The sequence below is a fragment of the Dipodomys ordii genome, unplaced genomic scaffold, assembly GCF_000151885.1.
Source record: "Dipodomys ordii isolate 6190 unplaced genomic scaffold, Dord_2.0 Scaffold8, whole genome shotgun sequence".
NCBI classification, from domain to species: domain Eukaryota; kingdom Metazoa; phylum Chordata; class Mammalia; order Rodentia; family Heteromyidae; genus Dipodomys; species Dipodomys ordii.
In genome coordinates, this window is record NW_012267224.1 from 31,744,761 (window position 1) to 31,770,609 (window position 25,849).

At 33.4% G+C, this 25,849-nt stretch overlaps 1 protein-coding gene across 1 annotated transcript in view; it reads left to right on the top strand.

The window, feature by feature from the left end:
* Positions 1-6,604: 6,604 nt before the first annotated feature.
* Positions 6,605-25,849, top strand: part of Adgrl3 (adhesion G protein-coupled receptor L3) — a 444,648-nt gene continuing 425,403 nt past the window's right edge. The window contains exons 1-2 of the mRNA XM_013009168.1: positions 6,605-6,641; positions 24,613-24,816. Coding sequence (XP_012864622.1) covers positions 6,614-6,641; positions 24,613-24,816 — 232 coding nt within the window. The 5' untranslated portion in view covers positions 6,605-6,613. The remainder of the gene's footprint in view (positions 6,642-24,612; positions 24,817-25,849) is intronic.

The following is a 25,849-nucleotide window of genomic DNA, read 5'->3' on the forward strand; positions in this document are numbered from 1 at the left end:
TCCCCCTGATACTTTAATCTTCAATTTACCACTCAAAAACTAGAAGTGACACTTTGGGTCATAGTAGTTGATTGCTAGCCTTGAGCTAAAGAGCTTTGGGACAGTGCACAGGCTCTGAGTTCAAGTCCGCAAACTGACAAATAAATAAAATAAATAAAGATGAAATATTTTTAACAGCATAACAGGAATTTCACTCTGCGCACTAGTATATTTGAATAAATTTTAGTACATTATAGTATATTTATATTAAAGCATAAAAATCCTTTGTGATGATTATAGTATCTACAAAGTTACAAATATCTAGTAAATATCCTTATATGTGTTTATTGTAAAAATACTGTACAGAGGGGTTACGGTTACATGAGTAAGGTAATGAGTACATTACGGCTTTTTTTTTCTTTTTTCTTTTTTTCTGCTTATGTGGTGTTGAGGAATGGAACCCAGGGCCTCATGCATGCAAGGAAAGCGCTCTACCACTAAGCCACCTTCCCAACCCTATGAGTGCATTTCCTATTAAGCGTTGTTATCCCCTCCTTTGTTTTTCCTCTACTATCCCTTCCCTTCCCACCTACCTATCTCTTCCCTACCCCACCGCCCAAATTGTAAAATTCGTTTTCAACATAGTGTCTTGTACATCAGATTGTTACAATGGGTCAACATGTATCCTTATTTCAGCATTTTGTTATTTCCCTTCCCCTCCCCAAATTAGAAAAAAATGTATATACAAGATGCAGGGCACCAGAATCAACTATAGTGAAAACAGGGGTTATACCATAGGGGAAGAACCTACAAAAGCTCAGTATTTATAATATCTTAAGTACTTAAATTTACCTTGTTTTTTCTTTCCCTTGAGAAACATAGTTTGAAATTCAGCTAGTTATTTTAAAAGCTCCTTTTCAAAAATAGACCCATTTCATAATTTATTAACCACCTACAATTGCTAATTATCAATTAATATTAAAATATATTGATGCACCCATTTTCAAACTATGTCTTGGTGAACCTGATTTTCTTCATCATCAATACATATTTAAATGAGCTTCCAGTCAGGCTCAAGTTAGAGCAGAAATATTGCATCATAAACCCTTGGCAGTAATGGTCCTTAACTCCCTTTGGGGATTTTAGGCACTGATACTTCATAATAGGCCATTAAAAAGGTGTATAATTTGAGACCTATCCAGGTGCACCCGACTAACGTGCGGTAATATCAAAACATGTATTTTCTGTCCTGCCTGGCTGCTGCCTACACTTTCACAATCATGAATGGAATATAAGAAGTCTATATTGTTAGATTTCATGAATCACAGAATGCTCACTTCATAATCTCCAGAACAGAATATTTCAAATATATACCATAAATATTTTTAGGTAAAGAGATCGTCTTCAGGCTTTGTTATACTTCAAAAAAGAAAAAAATAAAGAAAAAGAAACCTCACTATTTTAGATTAATGTTGTTATAGTGCTTTTGAAACTCCTTTTGAAAAGATAGGCTAAATTTAAATCACAAATACCACGTATTTAAATGGGAATTGCTTCTATGAAAATGACAGGTGCTACAGGTGCTGATCTCTCATTCCTGTAATCCTAACTACTCAGGAGTCTGAGATCTGAGAACTGTGGATCCAAACCAGCCAGGCAAAAAAGCTTATGAGACTTTTTTTTTATTGTGAAAATACTGTACAGAGGGGTTACAATTACATGGGCAGGATAATGAGTACATTTCTTATCAAGCATTGTAGCCTCCTCCTTTATTTCCCCTTCCCATCCTTTCTTTGAAGATTTGTTGTTGGGGTATTTAATTTTTTGAGTTCAAGGTATATTTTATTTTATTTATTTATTTATTTTTTGGGTCCGGTCGTGGGGCCTGAACTCTGGGCCTGGGCGCTGTCCCTCAGCTCTTCAGCTCAAGGCTAGCGTTCTACCACTTGAGCCACAGCGCCATTTCCGGCTATTTTCTTTTTGCTTATGTGGTGCTGAGGAATCGAACCCAGGGCCTCAGGCATGCAAGGCAAGCACTCTGCCACTGAGCCACCTTCCCAGCCCCTCAAGGTATATTTTAGATATGAGACTCTTGTCCGTTGTACTGCTAGTGAAGATCTCCCAATCCGTGGGCTTTCTGTTGTCTGCAGCTAATCACCAGGAAACTGAAAGTGGTAGAGCACTAGCCTTGAGCAAATCTCTGGGGCAATGCCCAGACCCAGACTTCAAGCCCTATGACAGAATTTTAAAAGAAAAAATAACAATAAGAAAGAAAGAAAAGAAAAAGAAAAAAATGATCTCACATGGTATATAAGCCACAGAGAAACCAAGCCATAGTAATACAGCTCATGAAACACACCTTTCCGTACACACCTACGCATGTGCTTTTTGGTTTAGAAAGTCTACAAGGGGGCTGGGAAGGTGGCTCAGTGGTAGAGCACTTGCCTTGCATGCTCGAGGCCCTGGGTTCGATTCCTCAGCACCACATAAGCAAAAAGAAAAAAGCCGGAAGTGGTGCTGTGGCTCAAGTGGTAGAGTGTTAGCCTTGAGCTGAAGAGCTGAGGGACAGCGCCCAGACCCAGAGTTCAGGCCCCACGACCGGACCCAAAAAAAAAAAAACAAAAAAAAGAAAGTCTACAAGGATAGTGTAAGCAGACTTTTGATTTCCTTGTCTGCTACATGTAATAGAATGAATTTGGCATTATTACCTAATTCTCTACTTCCTTTAGTCTAGCTTTCTTATTAATTCAGTTAAGACCTGACATTGTTTCCAGAGAAATAATGTTAAGGAATGAAATGTTTGTCTTAGTTTCATTGCCCAAATCCATTCAGTAGTTAGATATGATTCTTCTTATCTAAATTGACAGTTAAAATTCATCATATCTAGCAATGGAAATTTTGGCCCATTTTGCTAGTAGTATCACTTGCATTGGTAATGCAATTATTTATTATTTCACTAGAGAAAAATATGATTTTGTTGGGTCTAAATCAAAACTTAGAGTTTCTCTATGACTCACATATCACTGTTGATAATCATAAAATACCAGGAAAATTACAGAATTGCCCCAAGTAAAACTCATTGTAGAATAGCCTAATTATCTATGCCCCCATAGATAGTAAAATTCCAATAAATGTTAGGAACATTTAAAGTTAATTTGTTTTATCATTTACCAATTTGCAATTTGAACTTAACTCTGATAGAGTGACAGCTAATACTTCCTTTTTTTATATTTTGAATATATATTTCTTAATTTTGAGAAGCATGCAAAATAATCTCTATTGTCTTTTAAAGAAAATTTCTAGGGTTTTGTGTTGTAGATATGTAGTAGATAATCATATCATTGCACAAAACATGATTTAAATAACCTTAAAATCAAGATTATGCTTGGCATTCATTGAATGTAAATAAAAAGTCATTGTAATATTCATATTCACTCGTCTTGCTATGCTATCATTAAAACTGATGAGGGCAGGACCCAAGGGAAGAATGAAGAAGACAGTGTTCTAACCCAAAGTGTGCTTTCTTCCTGACCTCTCTCCTTTACTGTGTCTTCTGGATTCATCCTGTTTTTCTTTTTTCCTTTAATTTCCATTCTGATTTATGTTTCCTTCTCCCTTGGCAAAATGATATCAGTAACAATAATAACTATTGCCACTTATAACCCTACTTCTGAATATAAATCCCATCATTAAAGGAACATAACTTTTTTGTACTAAATTCCAGCCCTTGCCAGTGATCTTTATAGATGTGTGTGTGTGTGTGTGTGTGTGTGTGTGTGTGTGAGTGAGTGAGTGTGTGTATGTGTTACTTTTCTTTAAGCTTTAAACTATTTGGTCAGAATTAAATTCAGATATGAACATTAGGGTTTAGTTCATCTTTCTGTGGTCATTGAATTGACATCTCAAATACAGAGCATGCAAGTCAGGCCTTTTCTTAATCCAGAGCTCATGGCTTGTCCTCTATTCATGCTGCTTCTTATAGCTATTATCTTTGTTATTTTATATTTTATAACAGATAAACAGGGACATTATGCAAAACTTAGGATGTACGCTCATATCAGGTTTTGTGGAGGCTTTTTGATGATTTTTATTGTTAAGGCAAATATATTCTATAGATCAAGATCACATTCCTTCCACGTTGTATGTGACTTGAATGCTTCATAAAATATATGTCTATCAAATGACCTTTGGCAAATGTGTAACAATACTATTTTATTTACAAGTGCTATTAAATATGTAGAATAAAATGTTTGATCACACATAACTTAATATTCACTCATTATTGTTATGCCTACTTGGGACCCTGACAGAAATATCATATTTTGAAATTGCAAAGGCTATATTATTTTTGTGTTTTGTCATGTTTGGTACCATATGAATACTAGTTAGGTTATTAATGTGATGATTCATTTAATACTGTCATGCCTTTCTCTATTAAATTAACTCTAGCTTCTTAAACCAAAGACTAGGTATATAAATTTAACTCAAGGAAAATACTATTTCAAGATTTAGGAGCAATATACAACTACAAATTTGGAGGGCTGAGTATATATTTTACCTATATACTTAACTGACAGACTTTGCAATGGTTTATATGAATTCATCCATGTCATTATATGTTACAAAATATATATATTGGACCTCAACCAATTTGAATTAACTTTTTTTTCAATTTTTTTTTTTTTGTATTGGTGCTGGGGCTTGAATACTGGGCACTGTCGCTGAGCATTTTTGCTCAAGGCTACCACTCTCCCATTTTAGCATATAGATCCACTCCCAACTTTTGGAGGGGTTTTAGTACTAAATTAGAGATAAGTATCTCATGGACTTGGATGCCGGGTCTGGCTTCCAACAGACCTCAGATATTAGCCTATTGATTAGCTATGATTACATGCAGGAGCCACCACAGGTGTCTAGCTTGGATGAACTTTTCTCTGCGTTACTTTCAAAACTTCTCCTATTCTGTCTGAATGGAGGATGTGCGTTACATACTTATGTCATATGATGTTCTTTAAACCTTATAAATATTGAAATGAACTATCTTTGAACCTTGCAGTGGTTTGGGTGTTTAGAGATAAGTTGCTAGAAGAAATAGGTTCATTTTTAAAACCAGTACGAGAATAGGAGAACCCAAGTTGAAGTGTTTAACCCATCCACCCCTCCCATTTCATCACATTCCATCCAACTCTATCCACCATGCTTTATAGCACTCCACTGTATTGTACTCCACTCGATTCTATTCCGCTCCACTTCATTGTACTCCAGTCCACTGATTTCAACTCCACTCCACTCCATTCCCTTCCACTCTACTCCACAACTACTCCATTCCCACTCCATTCCACTCCACCCCACTCCATTCCATTCCATTTTACTCCGCTCCACTCCGTTCCATTTCACTGCAGTGCATAGACATGGACACACAATTACAAAAACTAAATATTCATATTGTAAATGAAAAACAATAAAAAGTTCAAAGAAAAACATTTTTGTAGGTTTCAGACTTGTATATTATCCCTATTGTGTGTTTGTGTGTTTTGTTAATTTCTAACTTCTTTAAAATTCATTTTGCTCATGTTCAGTGAATATTACATCCAACATAACTAATATTCTATGCTCTAGGAGAATAGTATACTCAGTGATCTACCCAAAGTTACTATCCTTTGCTTTGTATATATGTGGACATTTATTGAGATAATTATTATTAAGTGACATTCCAATTCAGCTTGTTTTACATGTTTGTTATTTAAAATAAGCTGTTTAGAATAGCAAAAAGTAAACACTATTTCCAGCAAAATTCTCTGGAATTTTAGTACTAAAGTTTTTAGACAATTAATCATAAGGAATAACATCTTTTCTAACACAATGCTGTGAACATGGTTCAAATGAAAATGTTTAGAAAGTGTTGTACTTAATATGTAGAATAATTTCTGAATGAGTATTAGAGCTTGAAATGGAATTACGATACACACATGTACCCTCCTTTGTTGACTTTTTAAAAAGAAATTATGAGAAAAGAAAATATTGTACTATTCTAAAATTACTTAAAAGTTATTTCTGGAAAATATTTGTACTAAATATAATATGTGTAGTGTGCTTGATGTTATAATAATAACCCATTATTTTAACTTACCTATTATACTAAGCAAGCCCTCATCTCCTTATACATATGTACCTAAATAAGTGTATTTTACACTAATCCCCCCATGGGAAACACAATCATTTCTTTCAGGTTTGGGTAATAAATGCTATGATAATATATGCATAAATATTGTAATTTTGATTGCTTACTTTTTTACATATGGTTTTTGTGCCCATTAAAATGAGGAGAAAACATGTTTTATTCAGGAAGTAAAGGAATTCTATAAGGAATTTAAATAAGAATACCTTCATTTAATGAGTCCAACACCCTTTTCTTTTCCTTTGTTTCCCCCTTACAGGTTTCAGATTTGGGACATTGATGTTTATTTTGAGGACTTTTTCTTTCTCTTCTTGAGACTTTTTTATTTTTTTAAGTCATTGGTCTTGGACTACAGAAGAGAAACCAGAACCATTTTGTTTCACATTTGAAACACTCATTGTCGAGGAATTTACACCCCAGTGCACAGACATGTGGCCATCACAGCTACTGATCTTCATGATGCTCTTAGCACCACTAGTTCATGGTAAGTCCTTTCATTCTATTTTTGTGTAATGTTTAATATTCACTCAGTCATATTGGATCCTTTCTTGATTTCCTTGTTTACTTTATGTTAATATACATATTATAGCCTGTATTTTAAGCTGCAAAGAATTACAACTTTTTCAGTTGAATTAATTAGTTATAGAAATGTGCACTTAATCCAGTGGTTTTGCTTCTTCTTCTTGTTTTTTTGAGAATTCCTACTTCTTTGTCACATTTATGGAAAATCATCTGAGTTGTAAATTATATTATTTAGTTTGAATTTTTGTCTTGTATATTTTTTATAATTCGAAGTGACTTTTGAATAAATTATCATAAACATTTGAAAAACAATGGAAGGAAATTTGCTTTCCTATATCAATTAAAGGTTTGAATGTTTTGTATACTGTGAAATTTTTATTCCACAGAATACATACAGTAACCTCTCCTTAAAGGAACCTTGTTTTGGCTATATACCTTGTAGCTTAAGTAAAATAACAAAAAGAGAAACCCAAATAGAAAATGATAATGCAAATATATGCTTTCAGTTTTTAGAGAAAGGCAATTTTGCATAGACATTTTAAAATACTAGTAATAGATTTTGTATTTGTTTTCTTTCTTTACACTTCTTTGTATTTTAATATAAGCAGGCCAATTTAAAAATGATGTGCTTTTAGAATTTCTACAAATGCATAGTTCTCAATTTCCACTGAATTCTCTAAAAATGGATACATTTAAGTCTTTATACTTCTTTATTACAATTTACTTTTTTCTCTTATTACCGATTTTTCACTAAGACAAAAGATGGTATATTATGGGATGTAGTAATGGATAAGTAACACAGCTATATTTGTCATTGCTTAAGAGGGTTGAGAATATGATAGCATAGCCATCAACTCATGTGAATTTTTGGACTTTTTAGCTCAATTTTACTTCCTACTCAACTGCCAAGCTCTACAGCAGTTCACCAGTAGAATTGGTCTATGTTTCTAAGGCTCAACATGAATTTCATTCTGCTGTCAGTATAAACATGATAATGACATTACTTTAAAATAGAAATATAAGCTCTCATCTCCTTTGTAGTTTTCCTCTAGTTTTAATATGTTTATCTGACAAACAACTCTTTAATGTAGAAGATATTTTAAACATGAAAGGATAGTCTTCACATAACTGCCATGTTCTAAATAGTTATATATGTCAACGATTTTAAAGAGTCATATGTCCAAGTGCAGTCACATACACGGACCCACATAACACTTTATAATATCATAAAAGAGTAATTTTAAACAGATGTTTTTCTTATATACAGCTTGTGCTGGTTCAAATTAGATATTTTTATTAAAAGAGTAAAATAAATCTACCCTCATAAAATTATTTTGAGCACTAAGTAGTATATGGAAGGAATCTATTATAGTGCATAAGTCTTTAAACATATTAATTTCCCTCATGTTACTATCTGTCCCTCTAGTAAATTACAATAATCATTATTAGCTGGCCATGATTGTTCTTTCATTGGGCATTGATACTAAGAAAAAGTTGTATAATATACCTATATTCATATTGGTATGTACATAAACACAAACTTGCAAACTTATGTTCAAAGGTCAGTTTATAATTGTTAGAGGAAGATTACTTAAAAATAGCAGGGATAGATGAGTGCTGGTAGTTCATACCTATAATCCTGGCAAGTCAGGAGTCAGAGATTTGACTCCAGCTGGGCCTGGAAAGTCTGTGTTATCTCCAGACTGTTATCTACAGTAGTCTACCAAAATGCCAAATGTAGAGGTGTGGCTCAGATGGTAGGGTTTTAGGCTTGAGCAAAACAAGCTCAGGAGACAGCACTCATCTCTTGCGTTCAAGCTCTAGGACCAGAACACACACACACACACACACACACACACACACACACACACACACACCAGAAGTAATGATAATTAGGATTATCATTTTAAAGGGGAAATGTCTCATTTTCCAGAATTTATACTTCTATTTATTCATTTAGTTCCAAATATGGCTGAGCCATACATAAGCCATGGGTCTTAGTTTGGGGCTTATAATCTGTATTGAACACTTACACACAAAGAATATGCCAAGGTTTCCCTGAGAAGTATTGAAATACTTAAAAAAAAATAAACATCTTATATAATAGAAAGCATATAAAAGATTGACCTGCTTCTAAAATATTTGGGGCTAACAACCAAAGTAATCCTTTCTGTTTTATTTGGACCTCTTCTTATTATCTTGACTTAATCTATAGCAGCTTAAACAATACAGTTTCTATTAAGAAACTATAGCCTTATTACCTTCTATGAAACTTTAAACATTTACATTGAGAAAATGCAAGTTGGCTTTTGCCTACATTTCAGTAAAGGGCTTTATGAGCAGACTTTTGGAACCTAACTTGCTCATACACAGAAGAATGTTCCTTTGATCGAGTGCCAACACAGAACAGGTTAGGACGTTTTACAGTTCCTGCCAATCCTGACTTAAAGAAATACTGCATAATTTGAAACTCAGATAACTCAGATATCCATTTAGTAAGTACTTTTCTTTCCAAAACATCCTCAGAAGGCATCCCCATGTGTACTGTTGAGATAGATGGACAGCTTTGTTTGCATTCCTGACCATCAAGAATCAACTTTGCTGAAGTGACTTGAATAGCTACCCTTTACTCCACAACGGATAATAATGACAACTATTGATTTTATGACCATACACTATTGTATATAAATTAGTTAAATTAATCTTCAAAGCAATCACATTCCTTTATTATTACTAGTTATTATTCATAAATATTTTTTAAAAAGTTACTGAGTGTGAAAGTACTTGATTGTGTTTAGTCAGCAATTAAGTGATTCAAGGAGGAATTAAAAGCAAAGGATCTGGCTTAAGTTTTGATCAGGCTACCAATAGTAGTTAATTCAGATCGAGGTCATTCTTTACAGAGAATCTCTTCTCAGCTCTGTCACTTTAATTGAGCTGGAAGTACTGATCACTTGGCTTTTCTACATTGATTGGATTTTCAAGTTTCACAGACCTGAGTTAAAATTCCAACTGTGCCACCTAACTAGCTTTGTAACCCTGCTTTTAGCCAGCTAGTTAACTAATATTATTTAAAACCAGAAAACTGATTGAGTCAGCTTGATGTTAAGGTTTTGGTAATGAACAAAAGATTTCTATTTCTTCCCTCAAGGTGCATAGCCTACCTTAAATTTTTAATAAGCCTATTTTTCATCTGTGAGATTAAAATTCTTGCAGGCTTATTTTTATCAGTGGATAGAATAATATGTGTATAACTTATAACATAGCACCTGGTATTTGATAAATCTGCCATTGTTTATTCTACCCCTTATTTACCTTGAAGTAAATTTACAACAAAATCTCTGAGCGATAAGTTAACAAAATATATAAAATTATCTTTATGCTCACCTTTAGAGTTTAAAAAAGTTTTGTTAGAAATTTCTAAATGCTAGTATAGAAATATTTCAATATGAATGATATCCAGGTAAAAATTTTACCAGTAAATAAGGATACTTACATAAAAAAATAAAATTAGCAGTATGTAATTGCCAAGTAATAGATTTTTTTCATGGTCTTTATATGGATAAAATTGTAACCTAAGCTAAAGAACTAATCCTTACACTGTTCATATTAGCTAATTAAGTCTATTGGCACTGCTCTATAAAATCTGACCAATATTTTGCACATGTAAACAAGAATAATCAGTATATCGACATTACATTACATGCATATAATATAAAAAAGTCATTGTCTCTGGTTCTATGTTTATCTGTCCATACTATATGTCTATGTATCTTTGTATTTCTCTTTTTGTTTTTGTTTTCCATGATTTGTTGCCTTTTCTATATATAATGCACTGAGAACTGGCAGAGCTGCAGCAGCTAAGCAATGCCCAGTTCTTTACTCTGTATTACTTTAGTGTCTCACGAAGGTAAAACGTTGTTTGTATTATAAATCCATTGATGTGGTAAAGAGTAAGGAAAAGAGGAAAACTGAAGAGTGGGTTGCTGAGGTACCTCTTGTGGTCTGGAGATAGAACATAAAGTCTCATGCATAATAATCAGGGGCTCTGCCTCTCAGCATATTAGCATCCATTTTGTAAGTTTTGTTTTAAAACTATTTTCCCTGAGCTTTTCTTATCTCCTACCTCTCCACCCAGAATCTGAGATTACAGATGTCTCAACTTCACCTAGCTCCTAGGGCTTATTCTAATGTCAGTAAAGGAATATCTATTTCACAGTGAGGCCTTGGCCCAGGTGATTTGATTCTAACATGCAGTTTCTCCCAATATAGAAATTAGAAGATAACTGGTGTTCAGTTATTTTTCACTACTTCTTACTTTAGTCATAATTCACTTACATTCACAACTGAAAAGTAGAAAATGGGATCATTAGAACTTACTATAAGTAACAAGAAATAATTTCATAGATTCTTCACAGAAAAAAAGAAGGACTTGAACAACAATTCTAGATGCAACTTTGGAAATACTTTTATTCTATGAAATTATTGTTTTTGTCACAAATGCTTCTACATTATCATATTTTGGGGCATTACAAGCTAATCTGCTCTTTTATTTAAATAGTCAATGAGTAATAGTAAGCAGTCCTTAGTACAGACAGAACAATCATCCAGATATATATGTGTATATATACTTAATATCTGTTTAGTATGATTTTGTTTTTAATTTTATAGTTGTAACACTATAATAATGTTGGAATACTAATTTGTAAATATTTAATATGCATATTTTAATTACAGGATATTACAAAGGTTGAAAAATCAAAATTACATCTTACTATATAATATTTTACCTGAGAATTCTTCCTGTGTAGTCATATTTTATTAGTTGTAATAAAGTTAAGTTGATGTCTAAGCTCTGATGAACTTTGTTATCCTTGAAATGTTTATTTTTGCCATATTAAATAATTTGTAATAACTACAACAATATAACTCCTTTATATTGAAATGCATTCTACAGAAAAATCTTTCATGATAAGGGTATATAACATTATTGCCAAAGCATTCCAGGCCATCGTTTTAGCCTATGGATAGTGAAGACAGATTTTGAAAAGATTATGACAGCTGATAACAAATCTTTGCAAGATTTGTTTACAGACTTTTAAAATATCCAGCATTCAGGTTGAAAATTGGATTTTTTTTTCTTAGCCAACATGTTATTTGTGACTTTTGTTGTAGTGATGCTGTGATAAGCACTTTCTTAGATTCAGGTTTTTCTTTTTAGAACATTTTAAGAAGCTAGAATTCATCGTATTTTAAAAATATTTCTTAGGCTAAAAATCGACTGTGATTAAAGATGGTATAGTTGTATATTTAATGTTTCTTGAATTATCAAATATATTAATGAATGAGATATGATTGTTTCTCTCTCCTTCCAGTTTCTATATAATTTGTTATCAATATAAGATCATTTTATTTATAATTTAATATAAGTAGTCAAAGTATACTCTTGTATTTTCTGCTTTCATTTTGATTGGCCAATATACCCATGCAAAACTTGAAACAACAAAAAGCACTGTTATTGGTTTATCATTGCAAATAAGGGACTATATATTATCTATTTTAATTTGATAGTTGAGAATCAGATCAATTTGTTTACAAGGGCTAATTTGTTCTAGTTATCATGTTTTCAATTGGTAAATTAAAAGTTAAATCTCTATTTCTCTTATTTTTGCCACCATACCAGGAATAGTTAGTTAAGTTAGTTAAGAATATTCATGAAAAATATATTAACTTCATTTTTAATGGTAATAGACTTAAGTCTTCACATAAAATAGGCACTCATGATGGTATTTGTTAAGCTATAGGTGTTTACTTCATGTGGACATTATACTTTGTGTATTTTATGTAATTCTCATGCAAATTAAAATCAAAATGAAATAATCTACTAGTCCCAACATTCAGTGATAAGACCTTTTAGGTTTTTGTTATAGTCAAATTTATACTTATATATTTTAAATAAATATAATGTTAGGTACATTTATATCTTTCACTTTAAATCAGAATTTAAACTTTGACAAATTTTTAAAAAGGTATTATGTCAACCGATGGCACCATGTTTTATCTTCTAATATTTTGGTAGTTTAATATTCAACAGTGTAGCTCTTTTATCATTACATATAGGCTTATGAAGAAACATGATATTAAAATAATTCTTATATTCTCTTTAACCCTTTTATAAGTCAGCAAAGATCTTAAAAGAATGGTGATAAATGATCAAGTACAACTTTGACTTTTATCATTAACTACCATTTATCTAAAACAATTCCACAAGTTTAAAAATGAACAAACCATAAATAAGAAGAATGGATAATCTAACAGTAAAATTATTTGCAGTAGTAAAGAACAAAGGTATTCATGTGTTGAGATATAACAGGAAATGTAAGGAGCTGGTAGGAAGAAAACTCTTGAACTTCACTAGTAATTATATAGGATGACCCACAGTATGCCATATTCCCACATACAAAAAATAGGCAAAACTATCAAACTATTCCTCATGGTGCTTTACATAATTGCTTTCAAATTCTAGTGTGATTATTTCTAAGAAAACTATCAAATTATTCTCAAATATAAAAAGGATACATTGAAATTGCAATATGATGAAGGGTTATAGGAATATTCTTGCTCAATTAAAAGTTATATATATAACATACATATTAATATACAGTAGTTACAAATAAACCCCCTAGTTTGGCAAATTTACTATTTGTAAAAGTGAGGTTCTAAAAACTGCACTGCAATTTATGCTTAACTTGTACAGCAATATAAATTAACCCTCAGAAATATAAAATACTTACATCAAGAAGCAAGCAGTAGGGTTCAATGTCATTTCTGTTTGTAGATGTATATGTGTGTTTTTATTTTGTGTGTATTTGTGTGAGAAGGTCCTGGAACTTGAACTCAGGACCTTGGAGCTTGAGCTGTTGTACTCAAGGCTAGTGAGACCACTTGAGTCACAACTACACTTTGGATTTTTTGCTGGCTAATTAAAGATAAGAGTCTCAGACACTTTCCTTCCTGGTCTGCCTTCGAATTGCAATCTTCCACTATCAACCTCTTGAGTAGCTAGGGCTACAGGCATGAACCACTAGTGCTGTCTTGTGTATGTGTGATTTAAAATATTGTAGAATTCTGGAAGAAGACATCTTTGACTTACCTACCATGATCTCTGTTTTGAGCAAGGTATTAGATATAATCATCTGATTTAAGTCCAGTATTATTAAGAATACTCAGATTTTAAACTACTTTAGACTGCATTTTCTAAAGGATAATTCTGCTTGGAGTCACTCACTCAAATCTTACCTATATTATTATACTATTCCCTCTTTATTTGATTGTTAACAGTGATTCATTAATTCAAGTTTTATTATGATGCTAAATTCCTTCATTCTGACAGAAGTATAGCAGATTCCCATGCTAGAAGAAGAGAAGTGTCAGATATACTTATAGCAGGTGAATCATATAGAAAATAACACTATACTTGACAATTCTATTTGTTCATTTTCAGTTTCTCTTTTCTAAGAAAATAATGAAGAATATGGAATATTATCATGATGATCCAAACAGATTTTGTTGTTAATCAGGTTCTGGTAGCTCATTGTAATCCTAGCTACTCAGGAAACTGAGATCTGGAGATCATGATTGTAAGGCAGCCTGGACAAAAGTCTCTGAGACTCTTATCTCCAACAGACTACTAAGATAAAGGCTTGGTGCTTGGCTCAAGTCGTAGAATATTAGACTTGAGCAAAAGAAGCTCAGGGACAGTACCCAGGCCCAGAGTTCAAACCCCAGGACCAACCAGAAAAAAAAAGGATTTTGCATATGCTTTTGTTCTGATTTCTTAAATCCTTTCATTTGTATTTCAGATATTAATTGAATTATGAACTTTCCAAGCAATATTAAAAATGTTGAGTTAATAATTTTATTTCCATTGACTAGTTTTCTCCAATATTTTCTGCAAACCAGTGAATTCTTCCTCAGTTTTTGCCTCTGAGATAAACAATGAGAAAAATGGGAAATTTTTGCTCTGAATTTATGACGTCAGAGCATTCAGTGCAATGTTTGTTTTGGACTCGAAGTAAAGAAGTATATGCTAGTGACAGCATTATATGTCAGAGATTGCTCACTAGAAAGAGACAGGGAGACAGAGAGACAGAGAGGGCGAAGGAGATAGAGAGATGAAGCAATGAAGAGAGTCAGGGAGACAAGCATGCCATGTACATAGTATATTTTTCAGGACAGCCTGCAGTGACTTATTTCCTTCAGTTAGGCCTTATCTACTACTTCAACCACCTCCGCAAATCTCACCAAGTATTGGGTAGCTAACTTTTGGCACGTGAACATTCAAGGAATATTCCATATTCAGTCTCTAACAATGCCTGTTTACACTTATCATAGGAAAGTTTTGAAATTCTACTACTGTGTTTCCATGTCAAATCCACATATTGTAAATTAGTGTCATCTGGCTTCACTTCACATCATTCAACCCAAAATCAAACAAATAAACAAACAAAAAAAAAAGGTGGAAATCAGCAGAGAGCCTGAGGTTGTATATGGAAAGGATCCCAGAAACTGTGTACTATCACAGCACGTTGTGCTTGGCTCATATATAAAAAAGAATTACCATGTGGAAGATAGGATAGGAGACAGCATAAGACAAGGTATGATTTATAAATACTGACAGTAGGCCGCTCCTGCAGTTTTATGGAATCATGGGAGATTTCAGTACATAATTTACTAAGCATTGCTTAAAGGAAACCCAGACACTTACATGTAGAATATCATCTAATTTAAGCTATTCTAGACTTAAATGTGTAATAGAGTAGAATAGCACTCTTGCCTTATAGTTATAATTCAGCTTTGTATTTCCAAAATATATTGCTAACAAAGTTAAATCATAGTGTTCTTTAAAAACAAAAAAGGTTAAAAAAATTAAGCCAGCTTTGTTACGGTATAAGGATTTTAAAAAATAATGTATTGGAAGGTTGCAACACACACCCTCAGATACTTAATCTTGGTAGCAAGAAGTCATTAAAACATACTTTCAGTAATGAGAACTAAAAAACAACAAAATCTGGAATGTAAGTGAAATTAAAAATATGCCACCATCTTGGGGTCACTTACTTCCTTTAGTGTCTTTCAATGACTGCATTATATATTCTTCATCCCAAATGTGACAGTTTCTCTAATTAGAAGTCTACACATTTGTACACACATTCATTCTGTCATTATATGCGGAACTCACCCACTGAACTGTAACTAAGTTTTTAATGACTTACTAATGAACATCTTAAGCTTAGATCAAAGTTCAAGAAACAGAAGTGCTAAAGGGTGTTGAAAAGCTATTCAGATTGGTTGGCTGCGACTTCTAATTAGACTGTAGTCCCAATAAAGCTTCCTGCCTTTACAGCTCTTCCTAACTTTGAAGAAATTTCAGTGTGAGTGACAGACTTGCTCTTCTTTGGTCTCATTAGTCTTATGTAAAGTTAAAAGGGGTGGTGATCATGGTGTTGATTGACTACAAAGACATAAATAATGTGCAAAATTAAAATAGCATTTTACAACATTTCACTCTTTCTCTTGGACCCAGATGTCTTTAAAACAGATTGATTTTGTTGTTGCATTCTAGAATAACAGATGCCATGAGGGGAAAAAAAGATCCTGATATGATTAGATCATGTAGGTGGAAAAAAAAACAGCTTCATGTTTATAAAAAGAACAAACAGCCTGCTTTCACACATTACGGATTCTTTCCAAGCTGTTAGAGATGCCACAGAAGCAGCAATCATAAACATTACCTGAATTAGAAAAGAACTATTGGTTACTATAATTCTCTGTACAAATCAACAAATCAACAAATTAACAATGATGCCTATTTCTTTTTTTTCTTTCCTTTTGATAGTGAAGTTGGTGAAACTAGGCAAACCTTAAGGACACATGATTTAATAATGAAGTTGAACAATGTATAAAATTTAAAGCAACAGGCTTGTGTGATATTCTCCCTCCAGGAAGTGCTATAGAATGACTTTAAAAGAAGCCTTTTACATTAGTCACTCTAGCTGGGTGATGGAAGAGCTGTGATAGCCCAGATGTATTAGAGGTTACAGCCTGTTGTCTGATGGCTTGTATCATGCCTGTGCAAACAGATTTTTTAAAAAAAGAACCTACTATGTTGATTTCTAAATGTGTCCAATCATAATCACACTATGTATACACCACCAACATAACATAATTGATCATTTTGACATTTGAGCTTGATAATGCATCTGCCATGTTGTTAACCAGCATTAAGCATTCATTTTGTGTTTGTGTTGAGAATGAGGGTTGGAAGCAGGTGATAAAAATCTCATAGTGTTCTGAGAAAAAAAATAGAAAAGAAATTCTCATTCTTTTCAATGATCTACGGAAATGTCATGTATGATTAACTTAGCACAGGGAGACAGAACTCACTAACAAGACAGATCTCTGTCAAAATACACATCAGTTTTGTTCATTTTGCAAACACATCAAGTATAATTGGCAGTGTGATTGAGGAAGAGTACACCATTACCATAGTTGTAAGGATTCTTAAAGAAAGGATTTACTATATCATTCTGAAAGCACAACTTACATAGCATTAGAAAATTAATTTTCCTGAAGAGGGTAGTAGAGTTAAGACAGTTAGCATTATAGAAAGAATCAATTTCAAAGCTGTAATTCCATTACCATGAATCTATTGGTGTTAGGTTTGCAAAGCATCAGGTGTTTTTAGTTAGAAAAAAATGTACAGTTTGCATTTCTTTGGTGAGTAAGATATGTAACTTGCATTTTGTATAGTTTGAATCAAAATAAATTTACCTTTTAGTTGAAAGTTGAAAAAATACCCCCCCCAAAATATCATTAACAGACCTCTCTGCTTACTCATTTTCACAAATGTTTGAAATGTTTATATCATAGGATCATGATAAATGTATCCATTACAATAAATGAGTCAATTTTCTCTCTATTTTTAAGATATAAAATAACAGATTGGAAGCCAATCATTGTAATATTTAAGAACTGATTATTGACTTTAAGTAGTACAAATTAATTTTGTCTTTAGGAGTATTGATTCTTTAGGAGCACTTGATTCTTCATTTGCTCTTGATATGTCTTTTAGGGCTTTTGTAACCTTATTATTTAGTTTTCTGGTAAAAGATTGTTCTGTTTATTTGTTTTATAGTACTGTAATAAAGAAAACTAGTAAGGAACATATGGCAAATTGCACACCCAAATTCAGAGGAACACTTCATGAAATAATTCAGTATAGAGAAGGAATCTACTGAGTTGAATTGAATAATATCAGAGAGTTGCTTCATTATACACAAGAGTTCAGTTGATCACCACTGAGCTATTTTCTTATAAAGCTCACAATTGAAACTGATTTTCCCATGATAGAACTTCCATGTTGTGATTTCTACCCAGTAACATCCTTAGGTGCTTGATTTGAAACTTTTATGGCTATTGTTAAATGCTAATACTCCGCCTATAAAGAAATTATGCCACTATTTTTTTGGGGGGTCTGGTTGTGGGGCCTGAACTCTGGGCCTGGGCACTGTCCCTCAGCTCTTCAGCTCAAGGCTAGTGCTCTACCACTTGAGCCACAGCACCACTTCCGGCTTTTTTCTTATGTGGTGCTGAGGAATCGAACCCAGGGCCTCGAGCATGCAAGGCAAGTGCTCTACCACTGAGCCACCTTCCCAGCCCCAATTATGCCACTATTATGCACACCATAGAGACCAGTCTGGAAGCACACATTCTTTATATGGTCAACATGAAGGCTTTGATGGAATATGGATCACTTCAGTTATACAAAAGGAAGCAGAACAGGAAAATAGACATTTATTTAAACAGAAGGACACTAAAACAATAGTCCTTTTATATATATGTATCTATATATCTACTAATTATGGATTAAATATTAAAGGTCTATCAGTCTTTGATGCTATAACTATTTCAATGTAAATTCTATAATTCCCATGTACTTTCTACTTGGGTAAGTAGTTTTATTTACAATAGTTCAGGGGATACTTTGAAGAATTGATTGAATCATAGTAAACAGTATTGGTAATATTAAGGTGAAAAAATTGGCTCATAACTATCAGTCTATGATGCAATGACACATTTCACATTGTTGCTTGAAGAGAAAATCAAATCAATACCCATTTGTCATCTACAGCTTCTTTCTTAGAAATATTTTTCCAAAATCATATACTGACTATTCAGTGTGTATGACTTAAGCATGAAGTAAACTAACCAAAACAGCACATGAAGAATAAACCAAATTATAATTAAAAAATCAAATTTAAATTTTAGTCCTGGGTAAAGAAAGGAAATATTACTTTTGCCTCAACCCTGAAAATCAAAGGTAAGATTTTTAAGAAAACCTTAGTAGAAAATGGAAGGGAAATACTGTGAAATGCATTTAAGGCTTTAATAGATGTAGTGAACAGTTTGCTTGGAATAGTTGTGAGATGAGTGAAACTTGGAAACAGTGAGATTTGGGAAGGATTTACTATTAGAAGTCTAGTCAGTATGCATGGCTGGATAAGCAGGTTTTCATCCAAGAGATAATAGTGAACTACAACATTAAAATGTAAGTTGGAATCATAGCCTTATGAATATATATTTTGGACTCTTTAATAAAATGCATTAAAATATTGCCTAAATTCATAAAACAAGTGACTTATAAGAAGTAATCGTTAATGGGTGCTAAGACACAAGGAGTTTGTATCAATACTTACGTGTTCTTTCCTTAGAATTTCTCTCATTTGAGAAAGATCTTAAGCTATTATTTCACATTCCATTGTTTAGTTAAGATTTCCAATTTGCTTTTATGCTCAGTAACTATTTGGAGGAAGTAGCTTGTAATTCAATTGACTGAATTACATAGCTACTGATCCAAGGAGACCAAAAACAAAGGAAAGAAAAGAAAAAGAAAACTAGCTGAAGTCCATTAGGAACAATGTTTACATGTATATGCCATTGAATTTTGATACTTTTGATTATTTTTTCTCTTTTTCTCTTTCTTCCTTCCTTCTTTCCTTCCTTCTTTTCTTCCTTCCTTCCTTTCTTCCTTTCTTTCTGTCTTTCTTTCTTTTTCTTTCTTTTCTTTGTTTCTTTCTTTCTTTCCTCCCTCCCTACCTCCTTCCTTCCTTCCTTTCTTTCTGGGAAACACAGTCTTAGTATGCAGACCATCAGTCTGGCTTTAAGCTCACTATGTAATCCAGTAGCCCAGCCTCTGAAGTGCTGAGATTGCAAACAGACTCCACATTAGTATTGTGTTTATTCAATTGTATATTCCACACATAATAAGAAAATTATGGAGCAACCATAAGAAATATTTCTTTTTATAATACTTATTCTTGTTCCTTTTAATACTGCTTGGCTCATGTCCATGCAAAATCAAAATTCTGAGGCTTTTATATTTTAATATGCCTTAATATTTGGGACACAACATATCAACAAGGGAGACATAACTCAGTCAATTCAATAAATCATAAAATGATCATTTTTGCTGGCCAGCAAATCATAACTATTAATCCTTACTACGCAGTAGGTTGAAATCTGAGGGTCATGGTTCAAAGCTACCTAGACAGCAAAGACTGTGAGACTTTTATCTCTAATTAACCACTCAAAAGGTGAAAGTAGAGCTGTGGCTCATTTTCTAGATTGCTTGTCTTCAGCACAAAAACACAGGGACAGTACCCAGGCCCTTTTCAAGCCCCAGGATAAGCACAAAAAATAGTAATAATAATTTTCATATCTCAAACCTATCTACTAGGAAAACAGGATCAAAATATTTAAATAGTTAAAAATATTGGAAAATTGAAAATGATTGTATGGAAGTTATATAAGGGAATTGCTTCTCAGTATAAACTATTATCTATGAGTAAAGCATTCCAAACTTTATAATAATAGCGGATGACCCATTTTATTTAGATGATACTAAGCATAGGTAAATTTAGATTACAAAATAGAAACAAAACTATTGGTCATCACTTCCTGTTCAAGACCATTGTTACCTTGAGAAATCTTAAGATATATAGCAAGAGTTTGAATATGGGACATGCATGTCAATGCTATTATTATTTTGAAAAAAATATTGTTGTTTGTTGTTAAAGAGCCTAGAAAAGAAAAAAAAGCAGTGTAAGACAGAAAGATGTAAAGAATGACTTTAAACATTGAAAGAGTATTTCCTTCAAGGTATAACGACTTTTTCATTTTTTAGTATATCTAGAAAATGTATATAAATAGGTAGAGTGTCACAGTAAATATATATCAACTCCCTTAACATGAGGTATCTTGCTGCTTCATAAGTTATCCCGTAAGTACAGCTGATGAACTCATGACCTCTTTATGTGAAGGTTAGAAGATTTTTAGCAGGAATGTCATACGTATTGTAAAAGCATGGCAAGCTTAAAGAGGTATTTTCAGATTTATTTTTTTATCCCTATTTCTAGTAGAATTCCAGACTCTTAGCTGTGATGTTTTATTTGAGGATTTAATTTTAATAGCTTTAGGGGAAAAATGTTTATAATTCCATGTTTATAATTCAAACAGACCTATACCCAGAAATTAGTGTAGTATATACAAGACTTTTAAAAATAAAAGCTAAGGGCTGGGAACGTGTCTCAGTGCTAGGTTAGATACCTCAGCAACACATAAACAGAAAAAGCTGGAAGTAGCGCCATGGCTCAGGCGATAGAGTGCTAGTCTTGAGCTGAAAAGCTAAGGGATAGTGCCCAGACCCAGAGTGCAAGACCCATGACCCATCAAACAAAATTTTGGGGAGAGGGCCTATTCTAATAGCTTTATTTCCATGTGGACAAGCAGTGTTTCCCATTTTGCTGCCACTGATTGGTGACTATACATTGTTTTTATAGAGATGGTAAATTTAAACGAGTTTGAACTTCATACTTATAAAATATCTCCATTCCATAGAATGCAACAGAGTCTAATTTCTTCCAAATTAAAAGTCAAGTATACATAGCTTCCTGTTTTGTTGTTTTGTTTTCATTTTTGTTTTCCTCCTTCAGTCTGCTTCAATGAATCGTTTTCTGAGTCGTCTAGACCTCTGAGAGTTTGTCTCATGCTTCTTTGGAGTTCATTCCTTGTTCTTATTCATTCTGAGATCCTTTTTCTTAGATATCAGTAATGTATTTGTCAGGTTCCATTATATGTGCATTTTAATCATTTAACATTCTGTTCCTACTGAAAAACTGGAATGATCTGAACTCTCCTTGACAGGAAATCACTAATATTTTTGTCTACCCTCATCAGTACTATTCTTCCTTCCTGAGGCTTTTGTTTTTATTTTTAAGTATCTTCAACAGCCTAACATTAAGCCTAACATTAACTCTACTCGCTGTTGGGCTGTTACTTGTTCTCTGACATCCCAAACTGTTGATCTCCTTGACCACAATACCCACATTGTTAAATTATTCTTGTAGACTGCTTAGATGCCTATTTAATAGACTGAAATGTTCTTGATTCCTGATTTATATATGATTAGAAAATTCAGATATTAGTTTTATAAAAATGAACTCAAGTTTTACCCCCACAGAGGTCTTCCTTAAAATCCTAAATAAAATAATATTTTTGTTTATTTTGTTTTTATTTTGTGCTAACCCTGGAGCTAGATCTTTTGTTCAAGGCTAGTGCTCTAACCACTTGTTTTGAACCACAGCTCCACTTCTGGCTTTTTGGTAATTAATTGGAAATAATCTTATGGATATTTTGCTCAGGCTGACATTGAATCACCATCTTCAGATCTCAGCCTTCTAAGTTTCTAGGATTACAGGCAGGGGGTGCCTGGCTATATAACTGATTTAATAGTTTTTTTTAAATAGATTACTCATTATCTATAGGGAACTTTTCTTATTTATTCATTTATTTGTATATTCCCTATTGTCCTCACAATTTGTATTTAAGTAATTATATAGTCTATTTTGTTCGCCAAGGTTTCTAGCACTTAGAAGAACTGAAACTTCCTAGGAAGACAATGAATATGTTTTAAATGTGCAAACAATATGTGTATACATGTGTGTGTGTGTGTGTGTGTGTGTGTATGTGTCAGTGTGTGTATTCCATTATTCCAAAGTTGCCTATATAGACAACTTGGCCAAGGGTAAAAAAAAAATCAGCCTTTTAACTGAGGCATATAGCTTAATACATCATGATACACTTTTGGTAATTTTCTCCCTTGCATAGTTTTAAAGATGTTAATAGAGGGCTGGATGTGGCTTAGTGGTAGAGTGCTTGACTAGCATGCATGAAGCCTTGAGTTCATTCCTCAGTACCACATAAACAGAAAAAAACAGAAGTAGTGCTATGGCTCAAGTGATAGAGTGTTAGCCTTTAACAAAAGAAGCTAAGGAACAGTGCCCAGGCCCTGAGTTCCAGCTCTAGGACTGGCAAAAAAAAAATCACCTGTGAATATTCATGAAACATATATGTAAATTGCTCACATTATTAATTTGTCACATTATTGATTTGGACTTAGTGGAGAGGGACATTTTAGAAATAAAAGAAATAGCAAAAATGACACTAGAATGAAACATCAACTAAAGGAATTCTTAGAGCTTTTGATTTTCACAACTGTTTTGAAATGTGGTTGTTTCTTTGAGACTTTGTATGTGCCCCTAAGTTAATTAAATGTCATCAGGATAACATTTCCATAGCTATGTGTGTGTAGTATGATAGGGTTAAAATTAAGAAGTTGTTTTATGGCAGTAACTCAGACTTAAAATTTTGCATCCTAAGTGGGTTATGTGGCTATTAACTTGATGTACTTTTGCTGAAAGGTTGTATAATTCATATGATTTCAAACAATGTGACTTTTATTATTAATTTGTAAATATTATATATGTAGACATTAGCACACCACTGTGTAAACTCTCTTAGAATGATAATGATAACTTTTATATTTTTCTCCTGTTTAATGTTAGCTGCATAGCATATTTAATGTATTTTTCAGCATGCATATGTATGTTAAAAATATTAGAGAATTGTTTATAATATTTCACTTTTTATTGGCAGGTACATTTTTATGACATTTCTTTCATATTAAACTAATTGCGAATAGTGGAGATAAATGGGTATCCCATGTATGAATTCAGTAGGAGGAAAAAAAATCTGTACTCAAATGGCTCAGTGTCTCATGGCATATAATATATGACTGTTTTGTCTATTATTTAAAAATCATGTGTGTACAATTTTATTTTCTCATTTTTGTCTTGGTCTTCCATAGTTATTGATCTCTGTAAGATGTACCATTTGTCAGTGAAATCACTGTGTATGTAAATGGAAAAATATGTGTGTACCCTTGCTACCGTAATATCTACCCCAGATCTCAATACAATATCTTTCAAAAAATGTTAATGAAATGACCTGAAAACATGTAAATATCTAAACAATTCATATAAGTGTGCCTGTAGACCAAACAAAACAAAATAAGCAAACAAATCAAAAACCTTTCTGAAGATTTCTTCACTCATTATCTTCCCAAACTTTATTTTTGGTGTAAGCATTGAGTTCAGCAACCAATACTTTCATTTACCCTTATGTAGCTGTTAGTGCCCCAAATTGATATCAAAATGTTGTGGATCAATAAAAAAAATCACCTTTATATTTTTTCAGGCAGCTGGTTTATTCTACTTTGAGTAATCATGTTGAATCTTCTGATCTCTATTAGGGATCAGGATATTTTACTGCCCGGTTAGTATTTACCTAGAACAGTGTTGCCCTGGAGCCCAGGAGCTTCCATGTCTTTGGATCCAGGGCTGATTGGGCCTGGGGTGGCTGGAGTCTATAGCCTGCAACAGATAGCTGCCTTGGGAATGGCCTCTTCCCAGGGCTCCTATGAGGTGGGCCTGAGCTGAGTGGGGGTCTGATGGTGCGCCCTGCGGTCCCCGCAGGTGGCAAGCACAGTGAGAGACATCCATCCTTTGCTGCTTCACTACGACATGCTGAGCGCAGCCCAGGAGGCGCTCTACCTCCCAGACATCTCCTCCAGCAGCCAGCTGCAGAGCGAGCCACTCCTCATCGTGGACCAGGGCCTCGTGGAGCTGCCAGAGGAGTTCGTGGTCCAGGTGCCCAAGGAGCACAGATTTCAGCCCAAGGTGCGGCCAGTGGTGGGGAGCGAGGGCTGGGTGGGATGGCTAGGCTGGGAAGGGGCAGCTGGGAGGCTCAGCCCCAATTATGTCTTCTTGTCTTTTCCATCTACATCCCTAAGTGGTTGATGGTTCATCCAATGTTGGCCTAGCCAGATGCTTTACCAATGCATGCCTGTTCTATATTGGAGGCTCATCCTTATTTAGAAAGATCTGGGTTATAACTTAAGGTTTCGGTTGAAAATATTTTCCAGTTATTGTAGGAAATTTTAAATAACCCTTTTTTTAACTGACAATTTCATCTGCTGAAAAATGTGCAATACTGTAAAGATAACCTTTGTGTTTCTGACCATCTGCTTGTATAAAAAAATCTCATCAATGGAAACTAACAAGATTTTGAAAAGATTATGATTGAAACATCTTTGTTAGGAATTCTGCATAGCACCAAACCTAATTGAAAAGATATAGTTACAAAATCAAACTAATATTCACATGAAAATATTGGGAAGTACTTAATAATACTGCTTTTGCACCTGGAAATTACACTGAGTGAATGTTCAGCCCTTAAAACTCTAGTGTGGAACATGATATAGTATTTCCAAGAAGAAAAAAAAAAGCTGTACTTACTTTTTCTCCTAATAATACACTATATTTGAATTTTTAGCATAACATTGAGACAGCATGATTTTTCTTTTGCATTTTCTAACAGAACTTCATACAGGCACTCTTATTCCTATAATTCTTCAAAGAAGGTGTAACACAATTTTCCTTCTGTGGTACAACATACTGAATTTGAAGTCTTTTCTCAAAACACAGTCATCTGTTCTATGCAATAGTTTTCTGAAAACACCTTTCAAATATTGAAATTAACAAACACAAAAGCACACATCCAGATGTGCGCGTGCATGCGCCCCCCCCCACACACAAGCACTTACCTACTAGCAATTTATCTTCTGATAGAAATTCATTTATTTCTTATATGTAGCTCTTACTAAGTAGTTGGCTAAATTTAAACATTCTTCAACTTTTAGAACATTAAAAT